Source organism: Colias eurytheme, chromosome 4 (assembly GCF_061535395.1).
Source record: "Colias eurytheme isolate Ceu_HAF_F1 chromosome 4, ilColEury1 Martin Lab GWU primary, whole genome shotgun sequence".
Taxonomy (NCBI): domain Eukaryota; kingdom Metazoa; phylum Arthropoda; class Insecta; order Lepidoptera; family Pieridae; genus Colias; species Colias eurytheme.
The window spans coordinates 5,164,941-5,184,064 of NC_142983.1; the positions used below are offsets into that span (position 1 = coordinate 5,164,941).

General features: G+C 34.2%; 2 protein-coding genes across 2 annotated transcripts; both read right to left on the reverse strand.

The window, feature by feature from the left end:
* Positions 1–519: 519 nt before the first annotated feature.
* On the reverse strand, positions 520–1,999 carry LOC149908942 (trypsin, alkaline B-like). Its single transcript, XM_090120519.1, has 4 exons — positions 1,916–1,999; positions 1,583–1,751; positions 1,141–1,396; positions 520–944 (listed from the first exon to the last, which is right to left on the reverse strand). The coding sequence occupies exons 1-4, from the start codon at positions 1,959–1,961 to the stop codon at positions 618–620; spliced, it is 798 nt and encodes a 265-aa protein (XP_089976645.1). The 5' UTR covers positions 1,962–1,999; the 3' UTR covers positions 520–617.
* Positions 2,000–2,290: 291 nt separating this feature from the next.
* On the reverse strand, positions 2,291–17,371 carry LOC149908943 (signal-induced proliferation-associated 1-like protein 1). The gene is made up of 15 exons (XM_090120517.1): positions 16,347–17,371; positions 14,651–14,884; positions 14,214–14,499; positions 13,532–14,132; positions 13,282–13,417; positions 13,073–13,191; positions 12,823–12,955; positions 12,357–12,524; positions 11,629–11,798; positions 10,872–11,001; positions 7,309–7,427; positions 6,914–7,093; positions 6,486–6,581; positions 5,768–5,929; positions 2,291–5,370 (listed from the first exon to the last, which is right to left on the reverse strand). The coding sequence occupies exons 1-15, from the start codon at positions 16,990–16,992 to the stop codon at positions 5,260–5,262; spliced, it is 3,291 nt and encodes a 1,096-aa protein (XP_089976643.1). The 5' UTR covers positions 16,993–17,371; the 3' UTR covers positions 2,291–5,259.
* Between the last annotated feature and the right edge of the window lie 1,753 nt (positions 17,372–19,124).

Genomic DNA, 19,124 nt, shown 5'->3' on the forward strand with positions numbered 1-19,124 from the left:
TTTGCCATACTTCTAGTAGGGGGAAAAAGTGCTGTCATACTTGAAAAATAAATTTATTATTAATTTATATAAGTGAAGATTTCCAACACCTAGATCTTTGAAATTTTGTATTTATATTCGTTGATCCTCAAACTTACAGGAAAAATAAGTGCCATACTGTTACAAATCGTTTGACTTTCCTTATTTTCCGATGAGTTCGACTAACGCCCACGTGACTAAGCCGCCGGTACCAGCGTTCACACCATCATTTTTCTTTTTGTCATTGCGTACTAAGAACCCTGTAGAACCGCCATCCTGTTACAAATGACTCGAAATTTTGTGTCAGTATCTCCCGGTCTAATACTGAATAACACTGAATACGAGTTTTCGTTTACTCTAAAAGATCACTAAAGAATGTTCTTGCTCTAGCTCTATCTCTATGTTCGTTTAATGTAAATGCACCGTAAGAGGCATATTAACTTACGAGTTTTATAATAGTGTGATATATCTAAATGGGTGATTAAAATAAAACACCACAAATAAAAACAACGTATTTATTTTCGCATACACCTTTAACAATTTCACCTATCTTATTGAGTAGTAATACTTAAGTACCCATATAATGAGGAAAGTTCCATCTATTTAGCGTTCGCGACAATCCAGTCCGTGAAAGCAGATACACGAGTATTAACACCAGGGTACTGCGGATGAGCGCAGCCGTATCCCCAAGACGTGATTCCAACAATAACATTCTTATCATGCACCAAAGGCCCTCCAGAGTCTCCTTGACACGCATCTTTACCACCTTCGTCCAGAACGCCGACACACAACATGCCATCTGTAATTACGGGCCAATTTTCGTTCCCGGGCTGTGACTGCAGTGACGCGTACCTTTCAGCACAAATTTCTTGATTAATTACGTTCACATCCACGTGTTGCAGTTCTTCTGACGGCTCTCCACCGGACTGTGTATTAGAAAAAAAATTGTGAGCTTATTTTTGTATGTGCAATAAACGTACATAATAATTTACAGTATAGATTTTTATTGTAGAAAGAGCGTAAGATATAAGCTGAGAAAAAATTATTCGTTTACTTGATTTTTTTGCACATAGAAAATTATTCACTAGCTGGTCTAATATACTTACTCTAGTATTCACTTACCCAAAGAGTACCCCATCCCACGGCATAAGTAACGGTTCCATCAGGAAGATTATAATTAGGACCAGCTATACGCGCTACAGATACTTTACTCGAAAGTATAGAACCGCTCTGTAATTTGACGATTGCTACGTCATTGTCCAGTGAAATACTATCATATTGAGGATGCCAAATCAACTCTGCAACTTTGTACGTAGCTCCGCCACTCGAAGCCATTGACGTCCCAAGAACAACTCGCCATGACGATGGACTGTCTAAGCTAAAATACATATTTTCAAGTTTTAGTAACTAAATTGGCCCGTGTCTCAGATGTGGGAACGCTGATGATGATGTACGACAACTTTTAAATGTGTTGTTAATTATAATGTAATGTAATATCAATAAGATACCTACCTACTTATATTAAATCTGTAATGTAATAAGATAAGAAGATTCAACAACATACTAGTAGCAATGCGCAGCAGATAGTATAGCTTTCGTAGTGATCAGCGACCCTCCACAGGACTGGTACCACCAAATACCCCAGAGCCCATATTGCATGTTACTCATGAAGGGATATTCGTCAACAGAGGTTGTGTTGCCACCGACGATACGCATTGAACGTCGGGGCACAGCTGAAATATCCAAATTTAATGTTCATTGTTTTTTTATTCATAAAAAATAGGTCAAAAATAAAATGTTATGAAGGTGATTTAGTAAAAACTTCTTGAAAGTTTTAAAACAAATGTGAATTATTAAATTTACTTAAGTAAGTATAAAAAAAAAGGGTGAACATTACCCACTGCAGCAGCTACTGTAGACAACAATAATATTGCAACTCGCATTGTGACTTTCAAAATAATGTTGTTGAATGAGAAATGCTTGTTTATATCTAATTACCATATCTTTATAATTGTATTGAAGTGCCACTTGGAATACATTATTTTTAACCGCACTTAAACTTTAATTCCATTTAATCTAATCAGTGCTCTGTTATGACAAGTACATTTACTTTATTAATTATTTGCTATTGAATTTTCTGACACTGAATTTCAAGGTAAGGATATTTTAATGCTTACCTCTTCTACTTCAAAAAGTATCTTAGAATACACTTAAATGTGTCTAAAGGAATAAAAGGATAAATAGAAGGATTAAAAATGATACGATTCTTTGGTATATACTTTATTAAACTGGAATGTCCTAAAATAAATGTACAAAATACTTATCTAAGGATACCTTGCAGTAACATTAAAATGAAAACTGCCGAGAGTGTGATAAATATAAAGAAAATCATCAAAAATTATGGCGGTAAACTACACTTTGGTAATTAATCAATTAATTATACGACAATATGCGTACATAAAGCATATTTTACAATTTGTTAATGTGGTCAGCTTCGTGACAGGTGGGATATACTGATACAATCAAAATACAAAAAGTTACAATTTACGATAACAATGTTAAACACAATTTCAATAAGTATTGTATAGGCGACACTGAATATAAAGTTTCGTTGTTTGTCAATTTATAACTAATTTCGCAAACACAAGCCTACATTTAACACGATGCCTCATTGTTCAAAATCTAAGTATCTACTTAACATAGCATATTAAGTGCTTTTATTGAAATACTGCTTACAACTAGTTAGCTTTGCTGACGGTCCTAACATTACAAAATTGAAATTAATTTAATATCAATGATCAATGACCCGGTGTTCGATTTTTTCTGGTTTTGTTTTTAATTTGGAAAAAATAAACATATATTGCCTTTAAAACTTCATTATGTTCAGTATTTACTGATTATTAATTTCCTCTTAACGAAGGGTTTATACACAACTCTTGGAATCAGTTTCGAGATGTCTCTTTACAGTTATAATGCATTTTTAAACATTTATTTATTTAAAATCTGTAAATGTCACACTTTTAAGAAAACAAAAACAGTAAATGTTATTTTACTAAATTCAGAAAAGAAATACGTCATGGCCAGTTTTTGAATCTAAGTATAATGGTATAATAACTTTGTTAAAGTTCAAAATTAATTAAGATTTTCTATTTTTTCAAAACATAAACAGGTCTATTGGGTAATAATGTTTAACAATTAGCGAACAAACTTTATAAAACTATTGTAGACAAAATGTCTCATAAACGCAAACTTACTACAACTCGTTTACAACTTAACTAACACTGTTAAATACAGCAATTCGTTCGATAATTCGACAAAAATAAATACGTAATACGGCGGATTGATTAAAATAATTAAAAATAAATATAATAACATATTCACTACTTAAGAATTCATTGTTCATGTGGCTTAAACTAATAAAGCTCTCGTTTTTCTATAAAATCTAAGCTTGAGATTCCTTTATATACAAAATAATCGATAAAAATGCTGATTGAAAAAAAATATAATTATAAAGTATAAGTTTGCATGTACGCTCATTAAAAATAAATCGTGGACCGGAATTATAACTTGGATAAGTCACAAATAATTTGATTACTCATCTACGTGAATTAAATAATTGGGACTTTTTAATATTTTTGTTATAAAATGACAAAGGCCCTCGTGTACTTATTGATGTTTTCTGTACGTTATCTTTCGATATTAAACTTAAATAAAATAAACTTAAAATAGGAAAGTGAATAATTGTGTGCGTCAGTCTATTTATATTATATTTTATTAGTTGTGTATTAGAGAGTGCATAATAAATTGTTGAACTTCGCCAAATAAATCATTTCTATAGAACATGACATAAATAAAGTCGTAACACGTTATACTTATCTTATATCTAATAATAATGTATATAACCACAGTTATAACACGCGCTAATTAACTTCATTTATTTAACATCATGAATATGTAATGAAACAAAAACAGCAACTATAATCATTAGAATAATATAATGTTTACAATAATTAGGCAATAACAAACTTTATACCTACAATACTATCATAAAATGTTACTTAAAGTACGCCAACACAATCGCTTCGCCAGAAGCCGAAGAAAGGCACAAAATTCATAAGATACAGCGCGAATATCCGTTATTCGTCTTTTCATAAGAAATTATTCTTTGGAAATACCATGTATCACTCATTTTCGCTTTACAGATTAAATCAACTTACTTTTATGAAGGCAACATTGGATAACAATTAGGTGCAAAAAGCAATTAAATTATAATAATTATACTATTATAATAAGTCTGTGAATTACACGAATTTGCAGTGATTGAATGTTAAATATTAAGTTTAATTTATGGAACATTATTTTTAACTTCATATGTATTATGTAATATGTGTATATAGTGCTGCCAAATGACTACATTATTGAGTAAATGCTACTTTAAATTGCACTATAGATTGATCTTAATTATTGTTAAATGTAAGGATAGTTCTAATAGATTAGCAATGCGAATATTATTTTACATTACTATATGATAATTGAACCTGCCGAATTGAAAATTGTTTTTTATAGGAACTTATTGTATATATTACGAATAATGAAAGTAAACAATTTAGACGAAATAATAATTCATGTAAGTAACAAACAATTGTGGAACGCTAAAATACAAATTGACATATTTATGGAGAAAACTAAGTCGCCTTTCCATTTATCCTAAAATAATAATTCAAAGTATGGACGGAACGTTGTGCTTCCATGTATCGTTGCCAATGAAATATTCTAATTAATGCATACAATATAAGCTGACATAACCTGTTCAATCGTTAAGGATAATATCCCCGATTCTGACAACAAATAATTGACAATCTACTGAAATAGATAAATTCAGAAAAGCTGTAAAAAGGGCACATTAAAGGCATAATATATATTAATACAAATTAAATTTCATTCATCACACATAGCGTGATTTCCTTATTGTTGTCAATGTCAAGCAAATCGGAAGATTTTTTCTAAGTAAGCATAACATCACAGATACATGTATATCACAACTTACGTATCAGAATCGGGCACATTGTCCCAATAAATCAAAAAATCTATATACCAATGTAAACAAAAGTGTGCAATAAACTGCGAAAACTATGTAAATAGGTGTTAAAATTGTATGACGTATATAACCGGGAAAATGGAGTATTTTCTTAATTTTATTCTACTGGTAATAATTACCCGTTATGTGTTTTGTTTAGGTTATTATTGTTTATCGACTGTTCGTTTAAGCCATTGTGTGAAGTGCCGCAATTGCCATACTGCGCGCGCCGATTCTTCGCGCAAACGAGCGTTGTGACGTCGAAGACGCTTTACCTGAAAAGAAAAAATAATAATAATATAGGAAATTAACATATACTACCATTGTTGAGTCCAGTAGAGGTGTATGTTAAACTTAGGAGAACAGTAGTTTACTAGACGTCATATTATAATTATTGCGTTAAACAAATGTAGAGCAAAAGCGATGTAAAGTCTGCATAACAGATAGAAACCCGTACATATCTACTATACAAATGTAGAGCGAAACCGATATAGAGCGGAATATGTATAACAGATTGAAACTCGTACATATCCTCTACACAAAATACAAATGTAGAGCAAATACTAGAGTTGCGTTCACATCTCTACATAGCGCACGTAACTTTCGCTACACAATGTAGAGCTAAAAAAACCCAGAGTTGTCAAACATCTCTACATAGAGCTATAGAGCTACCTCCTCCTCCAGCTGGTGGTGGTGTCGTTGCGCGCACACAGCGTCCGCTTCAAGCGCTGCTACTCGTTCCGCGAGACCACAACCGCAAGCACTCGCTTCAACTGTTGGTTTAGTTGTACTGCTGGTTGTACTGCTGGCCACGGGGGTTACACGCTCGTTCGACTGAAAATTATTAAAGGGATAATTATTACTAGCTTACCGCCCGCGGCTTCGCCCGCTTTGTTTAAAACCTAAAAAAATAATATATACTAAAACCTTCCTCTTGAATCACTTTATCTATTAAAAAAACCGCATCAAAATCCATTGCGTAGTTTTAAATATTTAAGCATACAAAGGGACATAGGGACAGAGAAAGCGACTTTGTTTTATACTATGTAGTGATATTGTATCAAACTTTGCATCTGTGTGTTGACGTTTTACGTGACGGTCTGTCGCGGAAATAGGGATAAAGTAAATCGGGGCCAATATATCGCCGCCAATACTTGTCTAGTTGTAGAGGCGATAGTAGTGTTTGTTTCAATGAATAAACAAGTCAAGCGATGATTTTCTCGATTATTTTAAAGACAATCATAAAAATTAGTTACTCTGTTGTGTGTAAGGAATTATATTTTAATAAAATTTATTAGACCATTAGATCTGTTGTTTTCTTCTACTGTTGATTTACCCATTATGCTTTACAAATAGTAATATTTGATAATAATAAATAATGATTACTTACAGGTCTTTCGTTCCACTCTCGCGTTGATTCATTGGGCAGTGGCTCTAGAGGCGATTCTGAGGTGTCCAAGGATGGGTATTGATGCTCTTCACAAATCTGAAAATAGACGTATAACATTGATATTATATTAAATAGAAAAAACTCATAATAACATAGAAAAATATTTTTTATTAATATGTTTACGCAGCCTACAATCTATACTAATACTATAACGCGAAAAATTATTTCACTGTTAGATAGTCCATTTATAGAGGAAGGCTTATAAGTGGCTATGCATGCATCACTCTTAAACCGTCCGCTTCGGAGCGATGCGAAGATGCTGGTAAAACAGCGGAGCAAAGCTAGTAGAATATAATTATAATTATTAAATTAACGTGTGACTAGCTGCTGTGGTGCTCAACATTATACACCTATCAATAGCAGTATACCTGTAACATAGCTCTAGTCGCGGTGTGTACTAGAGCGGCCCAATCAAGCGCAGACGCATCGGGCAAGGGCAGGGGATTCCCCCCCGCCGCACTGCTCGTACGACTTTGTGCCGCGGACGCACTTGCACTGTTCGACTTCGACTCGCCCAGCTCAGCGTCCATTAGACGCATTAGTTCTTCCTGAAGAAATAGATATAAAATATTAAGATCTATTTTTACATTACTTCCTTCCTTTTGCTTCTTGGAGTGTTATGGTTAACGTATCTTTCAGTTAAAAAGGATTTTTTAAGATTTACCACGCCACGACACAATAGATTTTCTATTGTGTCTGTGATTCTGGGGGCTGAGGGATTAAAATACTAATAATAAACTAAATTCCATAATAATGTACGTACGGTAAGTGAGGACGTATTAGCGGACGCACGTGGACGACGCGAATGTCTCGGCGAGTCGTCTTGCGAGCGACGACGCACCGCCTCGCCGCCGGGCGACGCTGCACTGCGACCTGAACCACCTGTTGGAACGATATCATATCAATCAATACATATAATAAAATTCTAGAAAAGTGGTGTCTGTACAATGAAAATATGTAAAAAAAAATTAGCAGGGGTTATTACTAAATCGATCCCAAACCCAAAACTGTTGTTAAAAAAATTTTTGTCTGTTTGTCTGTTTGTCGGTTTGTCTGTATGTTTGTACACGCTAATCTCAGAAACGGCTTATCCGATTTAGATGCAGTTTTCACTAATATATTGTGGTAAGCTTCGTTTAACATTTAGTGTTTATTTCATGTCATTCGGTTCATAAATAAAAAAGTTATGACCATTTAAGTAATCACAGCGAACATTTGCTAAGGCATTCTATACATGAATTACTTTATTACGTAAATTATACGCTAAAGTTATTCCTTGACATGTCCAGATGATCATATCGAAAGTCCCCAAGCGTGGGGGGGGGGGGGGGGGTGGTTATGCTGAGGGGGTAGTAGGGGGGGGTCAAAGGACCTTTATTTAGATTTTTGCTCATAAGTCTAAAACCTGCACAAATAGCATTATGGTTACTTCTAGGTAAATTTTCTATATAAAAGGTCTTTGAAATTATGTCGTAGGTATTATATTTTTAAACCCCGACGCAAAAAGAGAGGTGTTATGACCGCTATGTGTGTCTGTCTGTGCCACCGTAGCTCGCTAACGGGTAATACGAATTAGATGCGTTTTTTTGTTACATTAGTTGTTTATTATGTATATTATATAGGGGTAAGTGGGAATGAAAAAAACGAATGTTAGTTGTTAATGTAGGTTATACCCAAGTGATATATCAAATGAAAATAGACGACATGTCAGAAACAATTAGTCAAATTTTATCAAAATCGGTTCATCCATTTATTTGATATAGGGGTAAAAGTGGGAATAAATAAATGAATTTTATCAAATACTAGGTTGATCCAAAAGTAATGATAATCGGGTATTTCCTGTGCACATAAAAATAAAAAGTAAATGTTTTTTGCTTGCTCGTTCACTCACTAAGTTAGCATAAAAAAATCTTATCAGCAGGCTATGTTTCCAAGGAGTTACATTAATTTGAATACGAACTGTTGAAGAGATTGCATCAAAAGCGGCGATAAATGAAATTAGAGTTATCATTGAGCACCTCTGTTTGAAAAAAATATGTATCAAAGACGTAAACATCCACTTGGTGGATACATTGGGGGAGTATGCTCTTCCATATTCCATCGTTGCACTCTGGGTCCAGGAGTTTAAACAGGTCAGATCATCCATGGAAGATGAACATCGCAAAGGTCGCCCATCCTCGTCCCTCACTGAAGATAATGTAAAAAAAGTAGAAGATATCGTGTTGGTGGATCAGAGTATAACCATCAGACATATAGTGGAGGACACAGGAAATTAGTTTTTGAGCGTTCAAAGCATTCTCAAACACTAATTACAAATGAAAAAGGTCTCCGCACGTTGGATGCCGAGAATGTTACCCGTCGAGAAGAAGATCGGATCACAAGGCGTCAGTTGCGATGGCTGCCATTCAAAAATCGGTACTGCAACTGCTTGAAAACCCACCCGATTTGTCAGATCTAACTCCTAGCGATTTCTATCTCTTTGTTCGGCACAAGAAACACCTTAGAAAGCATGAAATTTAAAGACGATAGTGAAGGGATGACCACAGTAGAGGGGTTTTTAAGGGTGTTGTCAAAGTTAATTTTTTTCTAAGGAAATTCTGATTTTAGAAAAAAATGAATGAAGTATATTTTCTATTAAGAAGACTATCTAGAGATATGCATAAATATTTTAACAATAATCAAGTTGCTTAATGTCGATTATCATTACTTTTGGATCAACCCATGTATACTCAAGTGACGTATCTAATGAAAGACATGACGTGTAAAGTACAATAAAACATATTTTATCAAAATTGGTTCATCCATTTATTGGATAAAAGTGGCAATAAAAGTTGTCAAATATACCTAAGTGGCATATCAAATGAAAGGGCATGACCTGACGTGAGAAGTATAATGAGGCATAGGTATTTAATCAAAATCGGTTCATCCATTTATTATATAGAGGGGTAAAAGTGGGAATGAAAAAAACTAATGTTGTCTGTTATACCCAAGTGATATATCAAATGAAAAAAGACGACCTGTCAGAAACAACAAGTCAAATTATATCAAAATCGGTTCATCAATTTATTTGATATAGGGATTAAAGTGGGAATAAATAAATAAATTTTATCAAATATACTCAAGTGACGTATCTAATGAAAGAGATGACATAATAATATATATAATATTTTATCAAAATTGGTTCATCCATTTATTGGATATAATATGTAGGTATAAAAGTGGGAATAAAAGTTGTCGAATATACCCAAGTGGCATATCAAATGAAAGGGCATGACCTGACGTGAGAAGTATGACGAGGCATTTTTAATCAAAATCGGTTCATCCATTTATTGATTTATAGCGGTAAAAGTGGGAATGAATAATCGAATGTGGTCAAATAATATAATCAAGCGGCATATCAAATGACGTGTGAATTACAATTAGTCATGTTTTATCAAAATTGGTTAATCTGTTTATTACATAAAGGGCACCTTAGGGGTGATAGTGGGGATAAATAATCCAAATGGAGCACCAAACGAAAGGATATGACATGTACATAATATATAGGTAGTTATGATTAGACATGGTTTAGATCAAAATCGGTTCTGCCATTTACTAGGGGTGAAAGGGAAAAGTTGAAAGTCTGTGAAAGTAGAAGGAATATGGGAGCGGGAGAATAACCACATCCTGGAAATTTTGAACTCTTCTGTACCTAAGTTTTATAGCTCAGTTTAGTAATAAATTTTACCAACAGTTCTTTTGTGTTATTATTTATTTTATTTCTTAACTTTATAATAATGTGTAAGTACTTATAATTTAGTTGTATATGATAGTATGTGTTTCAAGACGTGTTTACTCAATAATTGTGTGTTAAGTAGTAACTACTATGCAGTCACTATTCCACGCAGACGAAGTCGCGGGCACAGCTAGTTTTAAATAATTATAGTCGAGCCAATTTAATAGGCAAAATTTGACGTCTATCAATTTTATCTTCAAAGAGAGGTAACCTGCATAATAACATCGATTAAAGTGAATTATTCGATACGGACTTGAAACATTTGTCAATCGAACTTGAAACACATGTCAATTTTAAATGTGATTTTAATGAGACATTCAACTTTTGCTCTATTGGTATTAATTATTACACTAAGAATTGAACCAGCACTCAGATTGTAACATTCCTGCGCTACATTCAGTCTTTTAATTAATTTCACACGCATTAAATTTAAACAAAATCATTAATTAATCCATCAGGCCCCGGAATCACAGACAACATAGAAAATCGATTGTGTCGCGGCCGGATCTGGCCGTTCGGGGCTTAATGGGTTAATATTAGTATAAACGAACCAGTGCCATAACCCGATGTATCGGATCGTGGCGGGGAGGCAGCTCGGCGGCGGCCCGGCTGCTGCGCCCACGCCTCGCCCGCGTACGTCTGGCACTCGCACCGACCGCTCGTTGCGAACGTTAGCGTCACCTGGAATAAGAACACAACTTGTATCCTAGTTATACTACTAATATTATAAATGCGAAAGTTTGTGAGGATGGATGTGTATGTGTATACTTTTTCACGCAAATACTACTTAATCGATTACAATGAAATTTAGCACGCATGTAGAGGGTAATTTGAATTAACATATAGGATAGGTTTTATCCCGGAAATCCTACGGGAACGGGAACTATGCGGGTTTTTCTTTGAAATGCGGGCGAAGCTGCAGGCGGAGAGCTAGGTTAAATATTTGTTTATATAATTGTTTTTCTATTTAATATCAGTTGAACGATCGTGTGTAATTTGTTAATAAACGCGCACGATACATAATAAATTCATATACTGTCCATATATCCACAGTTTAACCCATTGAGCCCCAAGCGGCCCGATCGGTCCCAGACACTTACAAGCCGAAACAACTTACACGACGAAGTCGAGAATGGCTCTGCTTGTGCTTTGCTCGTGCTCGGTTCGTCTAGCGGAGACCCGTCTTAACATGTAATTGTGAGAAATGTCTGTCTGTCATCTTCAGCATGTCATCATTAACCTTCCGCCACCGCGAAAAGACCATCAAATTGCACGTGGCAACCTGATGTCTTCTCTATTTATACTCACAGTGACAGGATCGGACGTCTTCAACAGATCCACCAGATGGTCATGCGGTAGGGCGACAACAGCAGCGCGGCACACTTCAAGCAGACGAGCCCCACGTCTCACCCCTGCACGCGCTGCTGGCCCACCGCCTTCTACCGCTGTTACTAACCCGTCTGGTTGCACGTGGAAACCTGAAAGGAAAATGTTTGAGTGACATTATTCAATTTTATTAGTAAATAATTATTTACGCACAAGAAATAACTAGGTAATAGTAACGCTCAACATTTGACCAAGCAAAACTTTGCCTACGCGTGTATCAGTGTAGGTAGAGTTTTCAAATGAGTGATGCGAGACTTTGAAAACTAGCGTTTCTTCCGCGGTAAGAAATTTTAATTGGGAGATGGGAGGGTGATGTTTCACCATGGTAAAAAATTGGCGTTGTAACTTTATAGGTTCATATCTATACAGACAAAAAATCAATATCATATAATAGCTCCATTGCGAAATGAAACAAAGTCAAAGAAATACACACATCAACAAGGTCTAGGGGATATTTTGTATTGTAATAAAAATATCTAAAAATCTACGAGGAATTATGTGATATTATAAATGGAACAATTTATACAATACAAGAAAATAGCTAGACTTTGTTGATGTGTGTAATCACACTTTCGCATGTATATTTAAAAAAATAAAAATGATAATTGTTCAATTACATAATTTCTATAAATAAACCTGTATCCACTGACCAAGTTGCGACGACGCACCCCTCTCGAGCGTGATCTCAGAGAGCGCGTGTGCGTGCGCGGGCGCGACACTAGCGAGGCGCCGCAACAACACGTCCGTGCCGTTGCGTACGCGCACGCTTTCCCCGCGGTGGTAGTATATACGCGTCCATTCGCCTGTCACTATCCAGCCTGTAATATAAAATTAATTAAATTATTATATAATGAAGTCATTTACATTTTTTTAATATATGTAGTTTAAATCTCTTTAGTAACTAATTTAATATACTCATAGAATATGACGTGTAAGTATATGAATACATATATGCATAAAATTCACGAGAGTGTATACTTTCAACCTATTTATAAAGTGAAAAGACAGTAATTCTTTAATGGTTTTGAATAGAATGTTTATCATTTTTTTATAGTAATAATAGACAAATTGTATCAATATTATTATAATTTATTACAATTTCATTACCAAACTTACCCAGTAAAGTATTAGTTGGCACTGCTAAAACAATCTGCCTTGAATGTTCTTCTACAAAGACTATTGTATCAGCCGATACGCCCATTATGCATTCAAGCAACGTGCCACCCGATCCTTCATCTTGTACTTGTACCTTAAAAGTTAAATGAATTTATTATAAAATACAAAATAAACAATACCTTTAAAAATAAAAATAAAAACATGACATAATCTTGACTCTTTTTATACTAATAATTTAAATTTAACTTACATGAAAACATAGAGCACCACCAACCAATACATCATTGGTACAGTCTTCTAGTTTTTGGACTAATGCATTGTTACTGCTTGAATTATTGCTACTCTTCATTAATAGTGATGAAAATATTGCTGAAAAACAAGTTTGAAACATTAATTATACTATTACTTTATTATGAAAAATAAAAATTCTATTATTAAATTATAGGTGATTTGACTTACAAAATTTTTGACCCGTTTCTACTGTAGAGGCAGTGACATAATTCTTAGCTAAATCTTTCAGGTACTCTTGTCGCGTCCGTGTTGCCATTGTACTAAACTTAGGTGACTGTATTGCTGCATTTTCACCATTTATTATCTAAAAATGTTTTAAAGTTTTATTTATTACCTATATAATATCAAATTCAAATTAACTTTGCTTATTCATCTTTATTTGTTAATGTTTAGGTTACGGTTACACAAAATATCTCACCTTACTAAGTAACAAATCAGTAAACGCTTCACCCTTCGGGTAAACAGCGCCATCTTTAATCGGCGGTCCAAACAAAGGCACTTCTTTCGCCCGACTCACGGCTATACTATAATGCGTGTTCTCAGAACATGGATCAATTACTCTAACAACAACAAAAACGTGTTGGAATTGAGATCGTATATTACGCGGTGTGAACGGTGCCGCGCCCGGCTCTTGGAAGACAATAGTAACTATATCGTTGCCTATGTGCCGCTTCCTCAATAACTGCTGTCGGTTATTTGGTGTATATGGAAGCATTGTCGACACATGGAACATTATTTCGCACCCTTGATACGTCGTATAAACAGAATACAGCCCGGTCGAGTCGGTGCGATTATCTAAACCTGCTTTATACTTGTCGAAATCCTTTAATCTCACAGTTTGTCCAAGCATTTGAAGAAATTCTACAAAAGCCGGACCAGCTTCTTGATTGTTATACATTTCTTCCTCTGTGGATTGACCACTTTTGCAGTACATAACACCAACTTTATAATGTCTGGTAACACGTTGTTCGTCTAATCGTAACAATTGTTCTTCTGTAGCGGTATTTGTAACACCGAGTCTGAAAGGAAATATTTTTTAGGTATTGTATTTTGATTATTCGATAAAGTCAATATGTATAACAAATGTAATTTTAGAATACCTCAAACAATTAAGCTGCATTTCAGGGGCGACATAATCTAAAACTTCTTTCGTATTATAAGTGGCACTGTTATTACTGGGTTTCAGAATAGGTAAAGCATCTTCCAAGACAGATCCTCGCAAGGTTAATAACTCAGATGTTCTAATAATGAGTCTATATTGCCAAGCAAGCTGGGATGCAGGTGCGGACGCATCCCCTCCTCCACGACGTAATTCAACTCTTTCCTTTTTGATAGAAATAGCAATAGGACCAAGGTTTTCATCCATACCAAACCAGTTCTGATGAGCTAAAATTAATGAATGATTTAAAATGTATAATTGTGTTTGTTATTTTTACATTATTGAAAAAGTAAAAATATACTGTTGTACAACAAGTATCACTTGTACTACTTGTAACTGGGTATATATTATGTACAAATTATGAGTTAAAATACTTACGTTGAGTGTAGAAATAGTTCCTATAGTACAGTGCACCAAGATCTTGACTTTCGACGGGTAGAGGGGATACGGATTTTGCGAAAGGACAACCGTGTCGCCAATGTGTGTGTCCTGGAGGGAACTCTAGCACTGAAAATCCGTATGCGGCTCGAGGTCGATGCCATCCACCATATTGACCAGGGATCCCACCACGAGCAGTACGATGGCATAATGATACACACCTCTCTTCCTCCCCTATTTAAAATTCAAATAAAACAGGATAAATCCAATTGCCTATTAAGCAAACCGCTAAGAATTAGTTAATTTTTCTTTTTGTCTTATTATCCAAATTTTTAATTATTCGAAAGGACCCTGGTCCCAATTAATTTGGATAATAATCAGCATTCTACTGTAGGTCTAGGTGTGATGCAATATATGACAACTGTGATATAATTAATTAAAATGGAGTGATGTGCATATTCATTTTTACTTTATATTTATTGTACTAGGATTTCCATACTTTGTCTAGACTCATATTTTTAGTAGCAATGTCTACACCACAAAATTATCAGTTTTCAATATTTTAATTATTAGCCCTTATCTTGGGTGATACAATCAAGTATTGAAAGCCAAACTGATAAGATTTTGAAATCAATATAATATGTAATATGTAAGATAGATAGATTTTGATATTGTTTTATTATACTACTAAATGAAGAAGAAAGATTTAATGTATGATGAATAATATTGTGTAAATTGGCTTATAATTAATATGCAATAAATAATCATGACTTAATTTCATATAATACTAGCGGTCCGCCCCGGCTTCGCCCGTGGTACATATTTACGTTTTCTCTACATAAGAACCATCCTCGTACTTCAAGGAACATAATAAAAAAAGAATTATCGAAATCGATTCAGCCGTTCTCGAGTTATGCGCTTACCAACACATTTTGCGATTCATTTTTATATATAAGAAGATTAGTTTAACCTCTCAACCACCGAGAGGCCAGATCCGACCGTGACACAATAGATTTTCTATTGTGTCTGTGATTCCGGGGCCTGATGGATTAAGGTAAAATATACTTTTAAATGTTTTATTATTAAATTAATAAATTGAAATGAAATCTTTTACTTTATACGAGGCATGTAACAGCATAAGGTGTCATTTTATGTGGTAATTTTAAATTGGAATAAATATGATAATTTTTTTATGTCAACATAATATTTCGTATGAGAAAATGTTATATCTTTTAATATTGATTTTATCTTAATTTGGAAGAATATCATTTCAAAACAAATACAAGAAAAGAATCCTGTATAAAAAAATACTATTTCCTTAGAACATTTTTTTAATCTCTAATGTTGTTTGTCTTTATAAACTGATAAAAAATGTCTTAAATACCTACTAAATATCTTCAATAACAATTTCCTGTTGATTATAATTTCTAAAATAGACTTGATATTATGTTACAGATATGAATGACTTGATAAGCGTAGATTAACATTTTCTATGCATGACTAGCTCTCCAACAATTATGTATGCAATAAAAACTGTCATGCAAAGTAATAATTTAAAAATGAAAGTAATGACAACCATTTATAAATTTAACTACTTTTAATAATAATGTTGTAGCAATGGTGAATGGAAAATGATTAGTTGAAGTAATCTAAATTTAAATTAATTTTTAATGCAAATATTAAGTACACAATGTACCTCCTAGTTCATTCCTGAAGAATGGACAGCTTTCAAGTAACTCATTGGAACGGCCATCTCCAGTGTCTGGTACAGTGTCTTCACCGGGAGGCAAACCACGGGTGGCCAAGAGGGATGCTGCTGAGGCTCCAGTTGTTGTATTTCTCCGTCGACTCAACAAAGCGCCGCGTATTTCCGCTGCATAACTCAAATTTGCCATAAGAGATTGGCAGTCATAATGTGCAAATTGTTTTCTTTTGTTAACCTCAGCAATATTGGAAATAGAGCTATCGTCATTGGAATGGCGAGATATAAGGGGTGCATTTCCGCCCCATAGTTTGTTAAGCTTAAGTCGAGGCTTAGGGCTTACACTCGCGCGCGGGGTTGGGCCATCAGCGTGATCACTAGTTAAGATCTCTGAGAAACGGTCCGTGACGCGAGTTAGACTCGACGGCTTCTCTCCACTGGATACACCACTGTAGTTGTGCACCATAGTGGGCAACCGTTCGTTTGCACCGCCGATCACATCAATGGAACCGTGGCTCCCGTATTCACGTCGAAGACCATTTCCTGATGGATGTTCAGCGTATATCAAGTCAAGGCTAGAATTACTGCGATACATAACATCCTTAACTTCTTTCCTTCTATGATGATCCGGAGCGTACATTGCATTCTTTTGACAGTACCAATCCGTAGTATTATTTCACCTATTGTCTTAACTCAACGATGAAAAAAAAATTTTATGTTCATTTATAACCCGAAATGAATTTATAAATAGATGTTTATTTACAAATATATTTAGCTTCGACTAATAACTCTGCCGTTTTTACAGTTATTTGTAAAGTAGCACAACACACAGATCAAGTAAAGTTTACGTTATTATTGTCCATTAAAGGGTAAAAATGCTTTTGGGACTACAATTCAAATCACTTTAAAACCTTTTCCGTACACAACATAAGTACATTTTTGGAAGCTTATAAAATACATAATGCAGTTAGTGCAGATTTAAAGAAAAATGCACAAGAAAATTGACAATGACTGTATGACTGCAAACTGCAAATGCCAAATACAGGAAATACCACAGATTAAAAACACATGACAGACATTACAGGTAAATAATACTGCTAGCTCATGGCTACCACAGAATATAAGTATACTCACTGTATATTATAAGAAAGTCAAAAGTAAAACGGATTGTAATGTTTTTAAAATAGTTAAAGTAGGTAACATATTTAATCAGAGGATTTCCTTTGACTAAACTCTTTTTAGATAAGCCACATTTTTTGATTTATCCCAAGAAGCTTATATCTAATATACTGGAGATTTCAGTATGAACATTTTCTTGTTACAAGTTAAAATGTTCTTCTCCAGTGTTGTTATGTCCTTTTTCAATAATAATATTTGTTCCATATGGCCACCTGAGATACATTATGGCCCTGGCCGTCTGTATTAACAAATGAGTTTCAAACACATTGAAACGAAGGTTTCAAAAATAAAGTGAAAATACCTAAGTATATGAGCAAGAAATAATTTTTAACATCATAAATTTTTCAAATTTATGTTTTGGTAGCTTAGATCATTAAGTAATGGATAACACTCGCAGGCGTTTCCCCTTTTGCCGAGGTATAAGATTATTTTCATCGAAAAATCTTATCCTTTCATAAAAACTACTTGCGTAATCGATTACAAGCACTCTGCGTATTCGTAAAACGTCGAACGGACGTCTGCGAGTGCTCCGCTAAAAATGCCGTTTTGTGCTGTCAAGTCTTGCAGAAGCAATTCAAACATGTCGAATATTAAAAAAGATGGAATAACCTTTCATTTGTGTATATTTTTTTATTTTTTTAACGTACATTTCTAATAAAATGCAATTTCTAATAATCGTCGATGTATCGTTTAGCGATAATTATGATCAAGAAAAATAATCGAGTCATGTTTACTCGATCATTGATGCGGCCCCACGAGACTATCATGGAAAGAAAATATACAAATTTAATCTTTATGAACTAGGAGATAAAGTTGAATTTAAAACGCCTTAATGAACCGCATTCCTTACGAGACTATCTTGTAAAGAAATACAAATTTAATCTTTATGACCTAAGTGATAAAGTTGAATTTAGAACGCGATATTGAACCCCACTCCACATGACTATCTTGGAATGAAATACAAATTTAATCTTTATTATCTTAGTGATAGAGTTGAATTTAAAAACTCGTCGCTTAAAAGGTCGTAAATTTTTACGACTTTCGTGACACAAATTATTTTTGTGAATGTGTGATTATGTTTCATTGTGTTTCATCAGTGTGAGTTACCCTCCCCGCACCAAAATCAGCAGAAAGTTTAGTTAGAACATTTGCCAGCGTACTCCATCCATTACTTAATGATCTAAGTTTGGTAGTTTTGATTGATTCTGAGTGCGCGCCACGAAAGGAGTCTCATAGACGCAGCGCTGTCAGCGCTTAAAAATATACTTTAAAGACATTTTAATATACTCTGTCCAAACTCTGTCCAATATTCAAATACCCTCAGAAAAAAGTTAAAAGGGTGTTAAAAGGTTTTATTAAGGTTTTATTGAACACCCACAGTTGGTAATGGTGATCTGTATTAATACCTGTGGTTATCACAGAGCAAGTAATGGTGATTATCTGTAATGCAACAAGTTCAGCCTAAATTATTAATCTCATCAGAAAGACGTTGAGATTATTACAAAGGTAATTTTTATTAATTAAATTTGGGGTAGTAAGAAAACTTTTTAAGCAATTGAATTATTTAATAATGCAGACGACTTAATGGATAAA